The 16,619-nt window shown below is 40.1% G+C and overlaps 1 protein-coding gene across 1 annotated transcript; it reads left to right on the top strand.

The window, feature by feature from the left end:
• Window positions 1–6,926: 6,926 nt before the first annotated feature.
• Window positions 6,927–12,668, top strand: Mps1 (dual specificity protein kinase monopolar spindle 1). Its single transcript, XM_080272081.1, has 7 exons — window positions 6,927–7,114; window positions 7,899–8,047; window positions 8,366–8,541; window positions 9,314–9,438; window positions 10,386–10,481; window positions 11,097–11,699; window positions 12,595–12,668. Exons 1-7 carry the CDS (start codon window positions 7,040–7,042, stop codon window positions 12,631–12,633), a joined length of 1,263 nt encoding a protein of 420 aa, XP_080128207.1. The 5' UTR covers window positions 6,927–7,039; the 3' UTR covers window positions 12,634–12,668.
• The last annotated feature ends 3,951 nt before the right edge of the window (window positions 12,669–16,619 follow it).

Here is a 16,619-nt window from a genome sequence, read left to right as displayed (position 1 = left end):
ACATGGAATAGGGTAGGAAGGTATATGAGGAAAGGGTAAGAACTGGAGAATGGGCAGCATGACAGAGAAGGCTTTCCCTTCCAAAATAATGGTGTCTCAAAAAACAAGTTAGAGCAAAAAAAGTTTAATTTAAAAATACAAAAAGGGAGGGAAGCTGAATATTTCGAAATGCCTGTTAAGTGCTTTGTTTACAGCTCATATATGCATGTTGGAACTTTATAAACTTTTATTTTAAGTATCATCATTTTAGGATATTGACTACCTCTTAGAATTTTAACTAAGAGCCATAAAAGGCATAATACAGGTTAAATACTCAAATACAAACGCATCAGCTGTAGCCAATCATGAAGCAGTATTTTCCTTCCACCAATCAAGGCGACGAACTTCGCTTATGTTTACGTTGTTCAAAAGCTCTTCCAGTGTTGAGGGCGTGTACTCAGAAATATCATGCTATTGTGCTAAATATAGGTAATGTAGCACTATTTTTATTATTTGGGATATTTGAGAAAGTAGCGAGGGCCATATTCAGTAGGAGAAAGTTAGCTAAAGGGAATATGATGGGCGAATAAGTGGACTGCATCGTTCTGGGTTGGGTGATAGCTGTCTCCTTCCGGCCTTTTTGAAATAGCATTTCTTACTATAATGAAGATAAGTTTACAATATATGGCGAGCATTATTGAGACAGCTCAGTAAACTGATGTTTCCCATGGCTTTCCCTAAACTAAGAAGGGTGACAGGCCGAGTGTAGGGTTTTTAACATCTAAACAAAGTAAATAATCTCTAATGGAAGACTCAGCAGTACGGTACTCCATGCATTCCATCTTCAGTGATTTTAATAAGACAGTGACATACTTGTTTTAGTTTTGATTTTCCTTCTTTGTAGTGTTCTGTGCAACTGAATTGAATGTCTGCCCATTAATAATTTCTTTCAGATCCATTGTTTTCATGGTAATGTTCTGGCTCCCTCACCTTAATTTGTCCCAGATAGTTTTCCTTTTCCAGGTTATTTCATGAAGCTCAATAGTAGAAAAAAAAAAAAAATGCTACGACACTACATTCCTTTCATAGCACTCCTTTGTGGTTAGCTTACTCTAGTGTTAATCCATTGTTATAGATCAGTATTTCAAGTTGAGAGATGGTACATTTTAGGACAGGTTGAGGTGAAATTAGTATAGCATTGCTCCTCCCGTAACTTACCCAGAGAATTTTATGATTTTTTTTGTTTTTCAGGGAGATGCAGGACCATCACTTTAATATTTACAAAAAATTTACCTTCCTTTTGACAGATTCAGCGAGTTTGTAAAGGTATATAAAAGTATTTTTTAGTATTAAGGAATGTCATTAAACAAGCAAAGTATGATTTATGTAAGGGATAGAGAACTGGGCCTACTCCGCTGCATTATGGTGGCATCCCAGTTTTATAAATGCTGAAACCAGGAAGTTAGGAGTAGGTTAAGTTATAAGTTAGGTTAAGATTTGGTTGGTTAGCTTTGGATAAAATAGGTTATTAGGATAAATTATGGTATGGTATTAGGTATGTAAAGATTGGTTTGGATAAATTAGGTTAGGTTATGAATATATTGGTTAGGCTAAAGTAAATGAGATTAGGTATAGGTGGGCGGGTGCGACGAAATACTGAATCAGTGGTCATTTACTGAATCGACACTGAATCAGCACTTTTAATTGGGAAATATAATTTTTATCAACATATAGGTTCATACATACCTAATTACATGAAATGTGGTCAAAATTTTGTTTAATTTAATTTAAAAAATCAGGATTCAGAAGAAAAATTGCTAAAGTTAGCAGAAGTGTTTTACATTTAGCATGGCAGCTTGCCTTGACAAACTTTTAGTTTGCATAAATATTCATTTAACGTACAAATGCGTTCATTTACATTGTAAATCATCATTTATGCATAATAGATGTGTCAAGACGTGTTGGCAATCTAAAGGGGAAATACCCACTAACTTTAGCATGTTTCCACTCATAATCCTGATTTTTTATTACCGTAATATCTTATTTGAGCACAATTTCCTGACCAGATTTCAGATGTTTAAGTGTCTGTGAACCTATATGGTGAAAAAAAATGACTGGTTATAATATTTTCCTATTAAAAGTGCCAATTCATTTAATGACTGCTAATTCGGTATTTCATTGCACTGTAGGTAGGCTAGTATAACTGGGATTAAGTTGTTGGGAAAATTTCGGTTAGTTTTGTGTAAAGTGGCAATGATGAGGGTAGATTAGTGCCAAAATACTGTCTGATTTGACATCCATCTATTTTCGGCACACAAGATAGCATCAGTCTGCCTTCAGCACTGTTGTAATTTAAAAAGACCACTTTGTAAATGCAATTCATTATGTATAATAGAAATGTCAAAACTTGAAAATGCAATTCAGAAAAAAAAAAAAAATTATCATGAAGGACTTTGGTGAAGGAAAAAAAATGAAGAAAACTGAGTAAATGGTCCTACGTCTCCATGAAGATTAGCAGTTTTTCTTCATGCAGAAAGAAATAACCTCGGGCTGGAAGTGTTCTTGAAGAATTTGTACAGAAAGTGAAAATTATATAGCTACAGGTATGTGATTTTGAAGGCACCAAGGGTAGAATAGGCTAATGGAATGGAGCTTTTATGTGGCTTTCTTGGTTAGGTTTTGTGGCAATCTAGATGGTTAATGTCATTTTGGGTGGTCTGGGGGGGGGGGCAAATCTCTTCCCCTAGTTAGGTATCCCTTTTTTTTTTTTTAATGATTTATTATGTGTTTACATCAAATTTTCATGTTCAGTTTTATCCAAATAGGCCTATGCATTATTCCTATGAAGAGGTGGTGGGACAGGGGAAGAAACCGGGAAAGTACCATAGGACATTTCCAATTAAGATTATCATTAAAATCATTTAAATATTTGAAAAACTGAAAGTCAAAACAAGAGGGATGAGGTAATGTTAAGGGAAAAAAAAAAAAAATGTGTTGTCCTTTGCATCCCAGAAACAGCCATGGAGGAGGAAGATGCGTGGAACACTGGCCCATCCATTGAGGACATCATCACCTCAGTCCTCAAAACAAAAACAACAAGGTACCTACAGGAAGTTCTGTCACCCTTTTGACATGTATTCCTTTTTCTTTATTACTGTATTTCATTCATTTAATTATGTCTGTCTGTCTGTGCATTGATTTTGTGAGGACATGTGATATCACCACCCTCCTTTTGCATGAAAAAATATTTTGGAAAATGGAGGTTACTAGATGTTCAGATTTGGAAGATTGTACTTTACTGTACTTGTATGTGTTTAACATTACTTTCCAGATACATAGGGTGAATTATACAGAGCATCACTCCATCATTATACCTTTGTTCTTTTACTTTAACATGGTCTAGATTATTGTCCTTTTACTGCCTAGGAAGCGTTAGGAGGAATACACTGAGGTGGTTTGGCCATGTGGAGAGGATGGAGGGTGAAAAACTGACGAAGAGAGTGTATATGAGTGAGGTGGGGGGGGGGAAGAGGGAGGGGGAGGCCGAGGATGAGATGGAGGGATGGGGTGGAGAGGTATATGAGAGAGGGGGGGGTGAGTTGGGAGCGGGGCAGTGAAATGGCGGGGGACAGGGCAACGTGGAGGCGATTTGTTTGTGGCCACCCCGAACGGGATTGAGGCGTCTGGCAATAGATAGATAAATAGATAGTCACATGGTTAGTGGCCAGAAGACAATGCACTTCTTTGTAACTAGCATTATATTTTAGTGTTAGTGTTCTTATAGATATGCATTCAAGATCGAGAGATGGCACTTTTAGGTCATCAAAATGTAAAGCATTTATGTTGTATTTACTTCACTTACTGGTCCACAGCAAGTTTGGTTCAAGGCTGAAGGCTCGGCTGTCACAGTCAGCAAGGAGAGACCCTTCCACAACCACTGATGGAGTGCCAAGAGTAAGTCCTTCACAACACTTCTGTACAATCATTTGTGATGGTGGTAGAGAGGAACACCTTCACATGATACCATAACACTTATATGACTGTTTGACTTCATTGCCAGGTTGTACAGATGTCCCTTAACATTTCCCTGTTTCTTGAAAGGAGGAGGATGGACTGCAGAAAAGGGCAAGTTCAACCTTCAGTTCACTGGATTCACCTTCAGATGAGCCTGGGGCCACAACATCAACAGCAATTTATGATGCATGATGTTACAGTGGTTAGACAGCGCCATTCTGTCTCAGCCTTGTCATACACATGGACTAAATATTCTCAGGGGTAGCTTAGTCTATGTTTAGTTTACATTTAGAGACCATTGGCCATGCTGGCATGAGTACTGTAGGTCATTTCACTTGATGTCAACTCTGTTGAGATGGTAGTTACAGGGCTGCATGTCATCATAGTCCTGGACTACAAGATCAGCTGCCATAGTGTGGTAAATTGGTGCTGGGCTTTAGGTATGTAACCATTTGGCCAGCCACTATCTACAGAATCACCAGAAGGTAGTACTACTTCAAGTGACTGGAAATATGTTTTCAGTTAATTGGAAAGTCTATTTTAGTACTCATACTAATTTATACCTAGCCATCAGTATCAATACTTGCAGATAAAACCTTAGTATTTGAAGTATCAATATTTTGGTCTTTACATGGCCACCATTAGTGCTTATGTTAGCCACTAGACCACATGGGATTACTGTACACCAACTAGAGGCTAGCGGGATACAGCGCCTGTCTGCTGTACACTGGGTGGTAAGTACCGTACTGTAATTTGTTAATTTCTTTTGCAACCTTCATCATTTTCCTTTATTTATTTGCAGATTTTTGTTGTTTATGCATTGTTTTTGCATTACATTGAAAATTTCCACATGTGTTTTGATGTCTAAATAACTGAAAGATCATCATCATCCTGACCTCCTTTCCCACCCTATGGCAGGGTACTGTACATGTAGATAGGATATTTGTGGATTTTTGGTGTTTGTGCGTTGTTTTCTTAATGTCAAGCATTATATTTGATATTCCCATGTGTGTTTTGATGTCTAAGTAACTGAACGACCCAAGAACATCCACAATTAGGTAGGGTATGATATATATAGGTTGGATATGGGTAGGGTATTGGTAGGTAGGATATTGCTCCGTATCCGGATTTCGACTATCCGGATACACTGAGGGCCCAATTATGTCGGATAATCGAAGGATTACTGTAATGTCATTGTGTGTAGCTGGTATGACAAAAGAGAATATGTTTTGTTTACTTTAGTATTTTCACTGTAAATAATTGCTTCTTATAATTCATATGTTGAAAGAAGTCCTATTTATTAATGGATATAATTAAGTACTTTCACCCTCTCATTAAGTGGCAGTAAAGGTTTGAATGATGATTATTATATACTTAAAAGTATGACAATGAAAGGAGTCTTATTTGTTTATTCCCCTTAGTGAAAAAGTCTTAGTTATTTATTGACATGTTGTAGTATCATCATTCACTTATTTGATGGGAATGAGAGTTTGAATTATGATGATGACATAGGTACTGAAAAGTAAGCTTGTGTTTATTACAGCAAAGAACGGAGGAACTCCGGAGCTGGGATAAGAATGGCAGTGGTGGTGGTGGTGGTGTAAGGGTGGATTCAGGTAGCATGAATAGACAAGACTTACAAACCAAAGACCATCCCCATCAGGACCATGTACCCCTGTCAGCCAGCAAGCTAAAGAAACATTCCATCTCCACCCCAGAATTGCGGAGTAAATTCATGGACCCAGCCTCGTACAAGAATGCAGATGAGAACTCCAAAGCCAATCGGAGAGTTGATTTTTCTAAGTGGTCTGTGAGCAGTGGCAGCTTAGCAAATAAGGAAAATACAGCGCCCAATAGAGATAGCTCGGTCATTGGTGCTCCCAATAAAGATTGCTCAGCCATAAGTTCTGCATCATATCACAGGTCTGATGGAAGGAGTGGCAGGGAAATGCTGGAGCCAGTAGAGAAATACTGGGATGAGTATGATACATTGAAACACACAGGTGTCCTCAGCAGTAAGCATACAGAGGAATTAAAAGAAAACATGTTTCGGGTACCTGTATCAAGGGACCCTGGTTTGGGACATGCAGTCAAGAGGTCAGCACTTGCAGAGGTGTCAAGGCATGGAAATATCTCCCATGTGCAAAGAGAAGATGTGTTTGATAGTTTTAATATTCATCAGCATGAGAAGATGGAGACCCCAGTAAGACATAATGTTTTAGGTGAGCAAGGAAGACTAGGAGCACATAGTCAGAGGTCACTGATAACTCATGTTAGTGGAGAAGGGAAACCACTGTACAGTTACCCAGACATAAGGACAATGGGTAACACGTTCACAAAAGAGTTACCATCACCACACATTCATTCTGTTAGCCACACCATAGGATATAAGACTGCAGAACAGCATCAGCAAAAGATGGCAGAACATAACTGCAGGACAGCAGAAGCACACCATAAAACAGTAGAATGGCTGCACAAGACAACAGAAGCACAGCATAATGTACCTGTGGATAGACTCCCTCTAGAGCCTGTGCTTACGAGGGTCTCTCCACCAGTTCCATCAAGTAACATCCCCACTTCGCCACAGCTCTCCACTGCAACCCACAGTGCGCCTTTATGCAAAACAGTGGAGGAGTATGATAGGAGTCTGGATCTAAGTCATAATGCAATGCTGACAGACTCACAGCAGCACAGTGCAACGTTGACAGGCTCACAGCAGTATAATAGGTCCATCAACACCTCACAGATCAGCAAGACATTAACACAGCAAGGCAGTGCATCGCTAACTGGACAGCATTTCAGCAGATCCCTCACAAACTCACAGATAAAGTCAGCAGTGTTAGATAAGCAGCACCCTTCCTCCCAGCACCAGACTGGATCACAAGCCTCAAACAGCAACACAGCACCAAGACAGCTACCTAAATCAACTGCTTCTAATTTGCCAGCATCACATAATGCCCATCTGCAGATTCAAACGCCAAGTCACCCACAGCTGCAGCCACAGCCCCCCACCCAACCCAGCACCCACAAGCTGCAGAACAAGGACATGATCACTGTCAAAGGGAAAGAATACTTCAAGCTTCTGTTGCTGGGACGAGGAGGATCAAGTAAAGTGTATGAGGTGAGGCAAAGCAGTCTAGAATTGGCATGCTAAGTCAAGATATGCAATCCAAAATATAGCATCTTTACATACATGTGATAAGGTACTGTAAATTAGGGGGAACTGTAAATCACAGTCATAAGTAGTAGTGTATAGTATGTCATCAGTATCAGCATCATCCTGACCTTCTTTCCCGCCCTAGGACAGGGTGAGGGGTAGCAGCGTCCAGACAGCCAAAGTGCCCATCATCGACCCACGTAGTGAAATGGTACTCAGTTTTTTGGGTAGCTCTGCATTGAGTGGCAAGCTAAATGATTTTCTGTAAACCACGAGAGCATTTACAACACTGGGTGGTAAACTTATAGCCAACCAACACATGTTCCCTACATGACAACAGTTGGGATGGCGGAGGGTTAGCGGCCCTCCCCAGAAAACAACTAACTAAGAATATGAACAAAAAGCCTCGGACCAGGACTGACCAAAAGACAAGGTGACAAGGAGGCAGTTTGTTTGTAGCCACCCCTTATGGGATTAAAGCATCTGGCAATGGATGGATAATTTTATATATCCATCCATCCATCATCCAATCCTATGTTGCCCCATGAGGAGCGTAAGAGCCCGGGACTAGGCAAATTGGTCCTGACATTTAAGATGAGAGTGACCAGCCTCACTCATCCCTGAGTGGCAGTATGTGAGCAATAAACCCCAACCACCCCTTGGATATAAACCTGCACAGGCTCAATCTGATTGGGGAGCCTTATATACCCTACCATATATATCGCTTGTACTACCATATTTCCAACAGGCCATTGATTTTGAAGAGCGTCGTGTAGTGGCTGTCAAAGTGGTGGACTTGGAAGGAGTGGATGATGCAACACGTGCCCTCTACAAGAATGAGATTGCCATCCTTCAGCGGCTGCAGTGGTCAACCAGAGTCATCAAGCTCTATGACTAGTTAGTTTACCATTGTTGTGGTTATGTGTGTGTGTGTGTGTGTGCATGCATGTGTGCACATGTGTGCATACACTTTAAAAGCTTGCTTTTATATGCTTAGAAAAATGTTGTTACTTTATTTGTTTATATTTTTCTCTGGGCTATTTTTGTGGCTGTATGAGGCTCCAAAACACCACTTTCTTATTATTTTACTTCCACACATATCATTCATTCATTCATTCATCATCTATTCCTATGTTGCCCCATGAGGAGCATAGGAATCTGGGGCTAGACATAACACATTAATATTAACAGTGATATTGATGCATGCCCCTACAGTGAGGAGAGAGGGAACCAGCTATCCCTGGTGTTGGAGAAGGGCAATGGTGACCTGGCTTCAGTGTTGAGTTCTGTCAGAGGCAAGAATGGCAGCACCACCACCACCATCACACCCTTCACCATACAACACTACTGGCATGGCATGTTGCAGGCAGTGCAGGCTATACATAAGGAAGGTATGTTATCAGAGAGAATGTGCATATGTATGTATGTGTATGTTGAGCTAATGAGGAGAGAAAGGGGAGGGATGAGGAGAGGGAAGGGGGGAAGTGGAGCAGCAAGATTAGATGTAGGAAAGGTGGGTAGGGAAGGTAAGTGGGATTTTAGGGAGGCTTCAGTGTTGCATCCTTCATCATCATTTTCAGTTCTACGTCTCGTGTGCATACACTGTGGGTCAGATAGTTTCACTTGATAGCTCTTCCACCTTTCTCTGTTCTGCACCAGCTATTTAATAATAACTTTCGATCTGAAGTCAGCACACACCACCTCATCCTTAGCGCCATATTTTGATTGGGCTAGGGAGGTGACAGGGAATAGAGTTGGATGAATTATGCTCGGAGGAACATATCATTTTTTTTTTTTTTTTTTTTTTCCCCCCCCCAGATTTGTGGCAGCCATTTGTGAAGTGCATTTGTAAAGAAAATTACCCAAAAATCTATGTAAAAATAAAAATGGTTAGGTTTGTGATTTAGGAAACAGGATTCCAGGGGCTTAACTGATGTGTTAATGATATTGTAGCCTAACTCACTGGGCATACTGTTGATAATTTTTTCCCACATTTCATACGGTGTAATATTTATCCTTTCTGGATCCAACTCCACCTCATAATCAGTTTGGAAAATGCCAGGCTGATGATGATGAAAACAAAACCGTTTAAATGACTGCCTGTTGTTATTATTATTTGTTTATTTTATTTATTTTCTTTTCACAACGGTACTTCCCTTCCAGGCATCATCCACTCTGATCTCAAGCCGGCCAACTTCCTACTTGTAAAGGATGCAGTGAAGCTAATAGACTTTGGCATTGCATCATCCATCCAGCAGGACATGACCAGTGTTGTGAAGGATAGTCAGGTCTGTTGCTATTTTAACATCAAGGTTATTCATCTTACCTCTTTTATTATTGCTCTCCAGATTTATCTTCAGCTTAAGGAAGACTTTTCAAATTGGAGGGGTCAGGAATGGCATCCCCCCCCCTTTTTTTTTTCTATGTATTTCTTGTTGTGACATGGTAGATGCCTGAATTGTAATGCTTGTAGCCACCAGTAGGTAAGAAAATTAATTGAAATACTGTAAAGCACCAAGCTTCGTGCCTGATTGGTTTTGTGAAAAGTGCTGCAAACCATGAAACCGTTTAAAGTAGGGGCATTGATCCTATGGGAAATAATCTAATTGATTCCAGTTACTAAGCCAACTCCCTCGAAAACCCATTTATGCAAGGTAATATTTACTGATGACATCTGAAAAGAAGCTAGTATTAATACAAAATACATAATAGGCAAGGAAACTTGCTTGGAAGGCTGGAGTGAGGTGCTTAATGGAAGGGATGGGGTTGTAATTTCTGAGGCAGGTGGTGAGGCTACTGAGCTGTGCCACCTGTGGCACTTCCTCCCTCCTCTGCCTCTGCCTCGCCATGCAACACATCCATCCTGTGCTGCATGTCTTCTGTGGCAATGGTGGCAAACAAGTGACAATTGCTTTCCACGCGTGCGGTTTGTTTATGTTTTCTCAACACTAACGGAGGGGTTCTCGTGCGAAACCCAGTGTTTGGGAATGCAGTATTTGCAGTCCACTGCTAACCATGAAATCATGAACGAAGATGTTGCTAAACTTGGGGCCTTACTCTACTCTACATGATTCCCTAGCCTAGCTTCAGGTCCATACACCTCACAGTGTTAAGATGTGTAGCTTTGTGCTTTCCTCTACAGTCCTTAGTCTTCCTTTAACAGAACAGATACCAGTCATATTTTACCATTTCCATAATAAGTCTCTGAAGTACTGTAATTCTTGACCCATAACAGGGAGGAACTTTCAGCTACATGAGTCCTGAATCCCTACGTGACATCCACTCAGGCCCCATCGTCAACAGTCGATCAGGCGGCAATCTCACCATTAAGGTATGCCTGGGTTTACTCTCCTTTGTTGACGAGAAATCCGCTGCAAAGCTTTGATATTTTGATAGCAGACAAGTGTATTTGGTGTTAGGCAGATGGAAAGATGAAGAAAGGACAATTCTGAATAATGTGCAGTATGTATATAGTATTTATTCCCTTTTCAGAGGTGAGATAAACCCAGCCCACTGATGTATGAATATCCAATTACAGGTTGTGCATATATTAACAGAAACTTCTTATTTTTTCAGTTTTGTTTCCAAGTGCCAGTAAACTTTCTTATTCAGTGCTATTACTGAATCATCATCACAGTTAGTAATACATATGCAGAAAATGGATTAGAAGTACCTGTATTTGTGTAGAGTCAAAGTGGGAAATATTATATGCAGTGTTTTCACTTAGACCTTCAGGTAGCCACTCCATTCCTTCACCTTATCCTCTGTTGACCTCTTGATCTTCCAAATAATGGCTCCATCCAGCTATCTTAATGGCTTCTATTTCTTCTCTCTACTTCAGGCTACCTTCTCTAACCACTTGGCCACCACTACTTGTATGGCAGTAGTTAATTTTGTCAACAGATTTTGCTCAGCAGAGACTGAGTAGCTAATTTTATGTTGACAGATTGGTGTGAAGTCAGATGTGTGGTCGCTGGGTTGTATCCTTTACAACCTTGTCTATGGCTACACCCCGTTCCACCACATCAAAAACCCACTGGAAAAGCTCAAGGCCATATCCTTAGAGTCCACCCGCATCAGCTTCCCAGAGATTGAGGACAAACATTTGATGGATGTTTTGAAAAGGTGTCTCCGCTTCAACCCTCGTGAACGCCCCACCATTGAGGAGCTCCTGGATCACCCATACTTAACACAGAGAGAGCACGGACACCTAGAACACGAACAAGGACAGCAGGAAAGCTCAAAGAGACAGCAACAACAATTAAAGGGACAGAAGGAACAGTATGAGCAAGGAAGAAAAGAAGACTCAAAAGGACAACAAGAAAACTTAAAGGTAGTGCAAGAGCACTTAAAGAGACAGCAAGAACCAATAAAAGAACAGAAAGAACATATGAAGGTACAACAGAAGTCACAGCAGGCTCCTGAAGTGCAGGAGAAGGAGCGGTCACAAGTGAAATCAAACATCGAGCCAAGTTTGAAGCTTGTGATGGATCAATTTGCCCATCTCTCGCCTGACAGCCTAAAGAAAATATCATTACATGATTTGCTGGTATGATGAATTAGTGTTTCAGTTACCATTAGGCTACTAAGAAATCTGTAGTGATGTTCTCATACATATTTACAGTAATTTCCTTGCCATAACTTAGTCCTGTTACTAACTGATAATTTTATTCAGCTTAAGAGAGACCCTTGGAACAGGAGAGACTGTATAAATCCTTTCACTGAGGGAAGTCTATCCTAAGTTGAGTAAGATCATCTTGTAACAGCAGTAAGAAAATTAATTTGACATCCCCCAGCTTCAGAGGGTTATATTATCCCTTGAATTCAGTAATGTATTTTTTTATTTTATTCTAACTACTGGTGCTGGTGAGAGTTGCCGTCACACAGTGGCATTGATATGACCAGCTAGTGGAGCTGTCTGGTTATAACAATGTCCCTTAGTCCCCCTCCTTTCCCCCAAAGGGGGTTGCTGGGCTGCAGGACAACTTTATTCTGTAGTCCACCGGTTTCTTGCTTCAGATGAACCTGGGGTTACTACTAATACTGTACCACTGTTACCACCACGCTATTCTAAATACCTTCAGATGAGTTTATTCAGATTAGGGAGAGAAATGGTCATGAAGGAGCTATTGGAGATAGTTACCTGTCTCTATAAATTGCTTATCTAAAGTCAAGAAAATTGTCTGGTGAAGTAGCTAGAAAAAACTTTATTGCATTTGTTCTCACCTTTTTCAGCTCAGTTAAAGGCCAAGTAGAGTCAGGACTATAGGGTTGATTTGACTAGCAACTAAGGAGACTCATTTGAACATCATAACTAAGGCTTATCAAATTTCACGCAACCACGATGGAGCACTGAAGTTCCGGGAATGACCATTGTCATGTCAGTACTGACTAAAATATTAAATCAGCTTGATTGTAGGGATTAATGCAGATTCTTGTTTCAGGTAATGCAGAAGGTGAATGCGGATGGCAAGCCAGTATGACCCTTAGCCTAGGAATATCAAAACATCGTGGAAAGCTTTGGGACTCAAGAGCAGATGCCCAGATACCACCCTACCAGCTTGTCTTTCAGTAGCAGTACTGTTACATGGAGTAGTAATAGTAAGATCTGAGGCAAGGGAATAAGGTGGGTGGAAAGATGGGTGGAATAGGTGAGAATGTACAGTACATTACTAGGATAACAAAATTCTTGTCTTTAAAACATGTCTTAGTTAAACCTAAATTAATAACCACAGACTGACAGAATGAGTGTGTTAGTTTACCACATTGTCATATAACAAAATTCTTTATGTAAAAAAATATTTATTCCCAAACTAGTACAGGGAATGATGACCATGCATAGTTTCAGCCCCCAGGAGGCAACTGAGGGGGTTTCAGTCATATAATGCCGCTGAGGGAGTAGGTTGGTCATCTATCCATAAATGTACTGGACTATGGTACCCTAATCACAGGCCCCTACATCACTTCTTTAGCTGTTTTACCCTGTCACAAACATCAGCCATGGAACTCTCCTCTACCACAAGCATGTATCTATTCATCCCTCAGACCCTGTGTTCCCCGGAGTGTTGGGATGGTCACTGGATGGTAAGAAGCACAAGAAGAGAGAAATTGTAGGTAATACAGGAAGTTAGTCAGGGTTAATACCAGTGTGTGTTATGTATGAGCTTTTTCAGTACTAATTTAACTTTCATTATGATAACACATTAGATTTTGTTCTTGCTACTGTCATATTATTTTATACAGTTGTGGATAGACCTGTTACAGAGAATAGATTAGTGGAGATTGCATCTGTGCCATTTCCTATGAGGAATGTTTCTCCTGAGCAGTGTCAAGAATTTAATATAAGATTCCATCAATGAAAGTGGTACACCACCAGTGCTCAGGTAACTTACTATATAGCTATTCAGCATCTTGGCGAACTGTCACTTAGCTTATTGCATTTTTGTGCCATTGGTGCAATGAAGGGTCTCTTTAGTAAACAGGAAAATTCCTGCCACATAGGCGTGTGTTTGTGCATCATCTGCCAAGCAGTGGCAAACTTTTGACTCATGTAACCTGTATGGCTAGTTTAAAGCACAAAATACAAATGATATACAGTCCATTTTGTCCTCTTAGTGTAATGCAGCACCTCACACCTGAATCACACTTATGATACAGGCTGTCATTGTGCCTGCCCTGCATCGTTCTCACTGCTGGATTCATAGATTCTTGAGTTAGATGTACCGGTAGTGGACAAAGATGCATATTATCACTCACAAATGATTGTAAATATGCACCTCAGTCCAGTACTTAACTTTTAGCATCTAGGAATCTATCCATGAAATTTGTAGGGAAGACAAACAAACTTAATCATTTGACTGTACATCATGTATCTCACTGTTGCAACACCAACACACCATCATCATTACCATCCATCCATCATTCAGCCCATTATTGCCCTAGATTCAGGAGCATAGGCCTTGGGCTGATTAGTCTAGACATTTAAGCAGAGTGACCAGTTACCTTCCCCAGCCTTAAAAAAAATCTGTGTTAATGTCTGGGCAAAGTGACTGGATTCTTATTATTAAGCCCATGTTCATATAAGAATGGGAAATAAAGTGTCATATAGTCCTTTTACCTTAAATTGGCCCAGATTTTTGTTCAGTGAATCTTGTTCCAAGTTCAGTGGCAGAGTACGACAATAATATGGCCCCTCATCCATTCCACAGTACTTTATGACCAGCATCATATTCTAGAGTATTGATCTCACAGTACAGCACTGTATTCAAGATGAAGAGATAGCAGTTTTAGACCAAGTTAGAGTAAAAAGGGCATATTAATACTTGGGAGAATAAGCCATATAACTTAGGATACAAAAACCCACACTGGCAGACGAAAAAAGATGTATTCCAAACAGTCACCACTCTTGGTCTGTAGATCCACTGAAGAGGGCGACAGCTGTCGCCGAAACTGTTTGGAATACATCTTTTTTCGTCTGCCAGTGTGGGTTTTTGTATCCTATTTCATGGTCACGATAGTGTGACTCTTCAGCCATCAGAAGCCATATAACTTATGAAAGCTGAATGTTTTGCAGTGGCTTGACAGGTGGCATACATAAGAATGGAATAAGTTGTCAGATATCCTTTTACTGTAGGGTCTCTGTTGTAGTGTACTGATGCAGTTGAGGTGGAGAAGAATTCCATTGCAGGAAAAGTGTGATTGCTGGAACATTGATAATCAGACAGTGCTTTAAACCATATCATACTGCATTTTGTAATTGCAATATTATGATGCCTTCTTCTTAGCATGGCATACTTTTCTATAGTCCATTTAAACTTTTCTGACAAAGATACCCAGCCTCTCTTGCACCCTGATTGGCTGATGTGGTTATGGAAAAGGTATGTTACAGCTCTTCTATGTTTCAGTTATTTGTAGCCTTTTTTGTCAGTGTGCACTAGGGTGAGAAAGAAAGTCTGGATGATGATGATGATGATGTCACTCTTATGCCTGGACCAAATCTGAAGTCTTGTGGGGGAAAAAAAGAAAAATGAGATGAAAAACATTGCTCTATAAAGGGTGGCCCATATATATCGCTTCACTTCCAGTCCGCAAACGATTTCTTGTGCATTGAGGGGATGGCTTAGTCAGCATTACCAGTATCCACCTTTCATCACTTATTCATTTCCTGATCCTGCTGTCATACCCATGCCCATACCAGCAGATTGAGCCATCTCCACAATACATATGATACCCTCTGGAGTTTCTGCTGGAGCACTATTTACAGACCACCCTGTCCTTCATATTCCTTAGGGTTTTTCTATTTGCTGATCTGCCTTTACATTTGGATTGTGGCCTGATTTTGCCACATTAAAGTAGATGTACTATAGTATTTTGCTTTCACTTCTGAAATGCAGAGTTATATATTGGGCTGTATTCTCCTTGGCATAGTTGACTTCATTGCATCTCTTCTTTTGCAGTTTATTTTGCATAATATGCCATAATATTGTGTGTATTAATTATATACATAAAGAATTGTACTGAAAAAATGTGTGCAGATCGGAAGGCATGTGAGGATGAGGCAGGATTCTTCTGACTTGATGGATTTATGGATGTGTTACACCCATCTTATGTAACATGCCAATTTCTAAGCTTTCATATTTTCTCTCCTGGATCATGCATCACCCCATCTTTAGGTGAGGAGGGGGAAGTAAACCAGGATGGTGGTGATGATGATGTTGACATAATTTTGCACACATAACATGCAGGAGAGTATAAATGTGTAATATGCAGAGTAATTAACTGAGGAAGATGTGTTATTAAATCCCTTAAGCAAAGTAGAAAGCTGCCTTGATTCTAAGATTGTATTAACCCCTTTAAGCTGCCTAATACTCTTGCTATCACCAGATTATTTTATTCAACTCAGGACAGACCACATTTAGTAAGGAGGTGAATGAAGACTATATCTAACCTTTTTAGTTTTGTGGGGGGAGGATGCCACCAGATTCAAGGCTTCAGAATTTGTAGGTGTATCAGCAGCAGAGAAAAGTTTACTTGAGATAGTAAGTGAAACTTTGCCTGCTAGGACTTCTCTCAGTTGAAAGAAGAAAATAATCTTGTGTTAGTATGAATAAAATGGTGCTGGAGAGGGTTGTCTTCATGTGGTAGCTTTAATGTACTAGGTGGCTTAACTGCATGGGTTATGCAGATGTCTCTTAACTTCTATGCTGTCCACCAGCATAGAATGATGGTGGACTGCAGAAAGGCAGCTTAAGCCTGCAATCCACAGAGTTCACATTTCAGATGAGCCTGGAACCACAAAATGAATAAAATGCCGAATGTACCAACTGCAATCAAAGGGTTAACATTTTCCAAGGTGATGCAGCTTTTAGCACTGCCTCACAGGAATACATTTCTTATATATTCTTTCATAATAGACAGTTTTTGTATATAAATATTTCTATATTGAGAATAAATAATGCAGCCATTTTAT

The sequence above is a fragment of the Coenobita brevimanus genome, chromosome 49 (assembly GCF_032717465.1).
Source record: "Coenobita brevimanus isolate Jiangsu-jjx chromosome 49, ASM3271746v2, whole genome shotgun sequence".
Classification (NCBI taxonomy): domain Eukaryota; kingdom Metazoa; phylum Arthropoda; class Malacostraca; order Decapoda; family Coenobitidae; genus Coenobita; species Coenobita brevimanus.
This window is presented reverse-complemented; position numbering and strand designations above follow the sequence as displayed.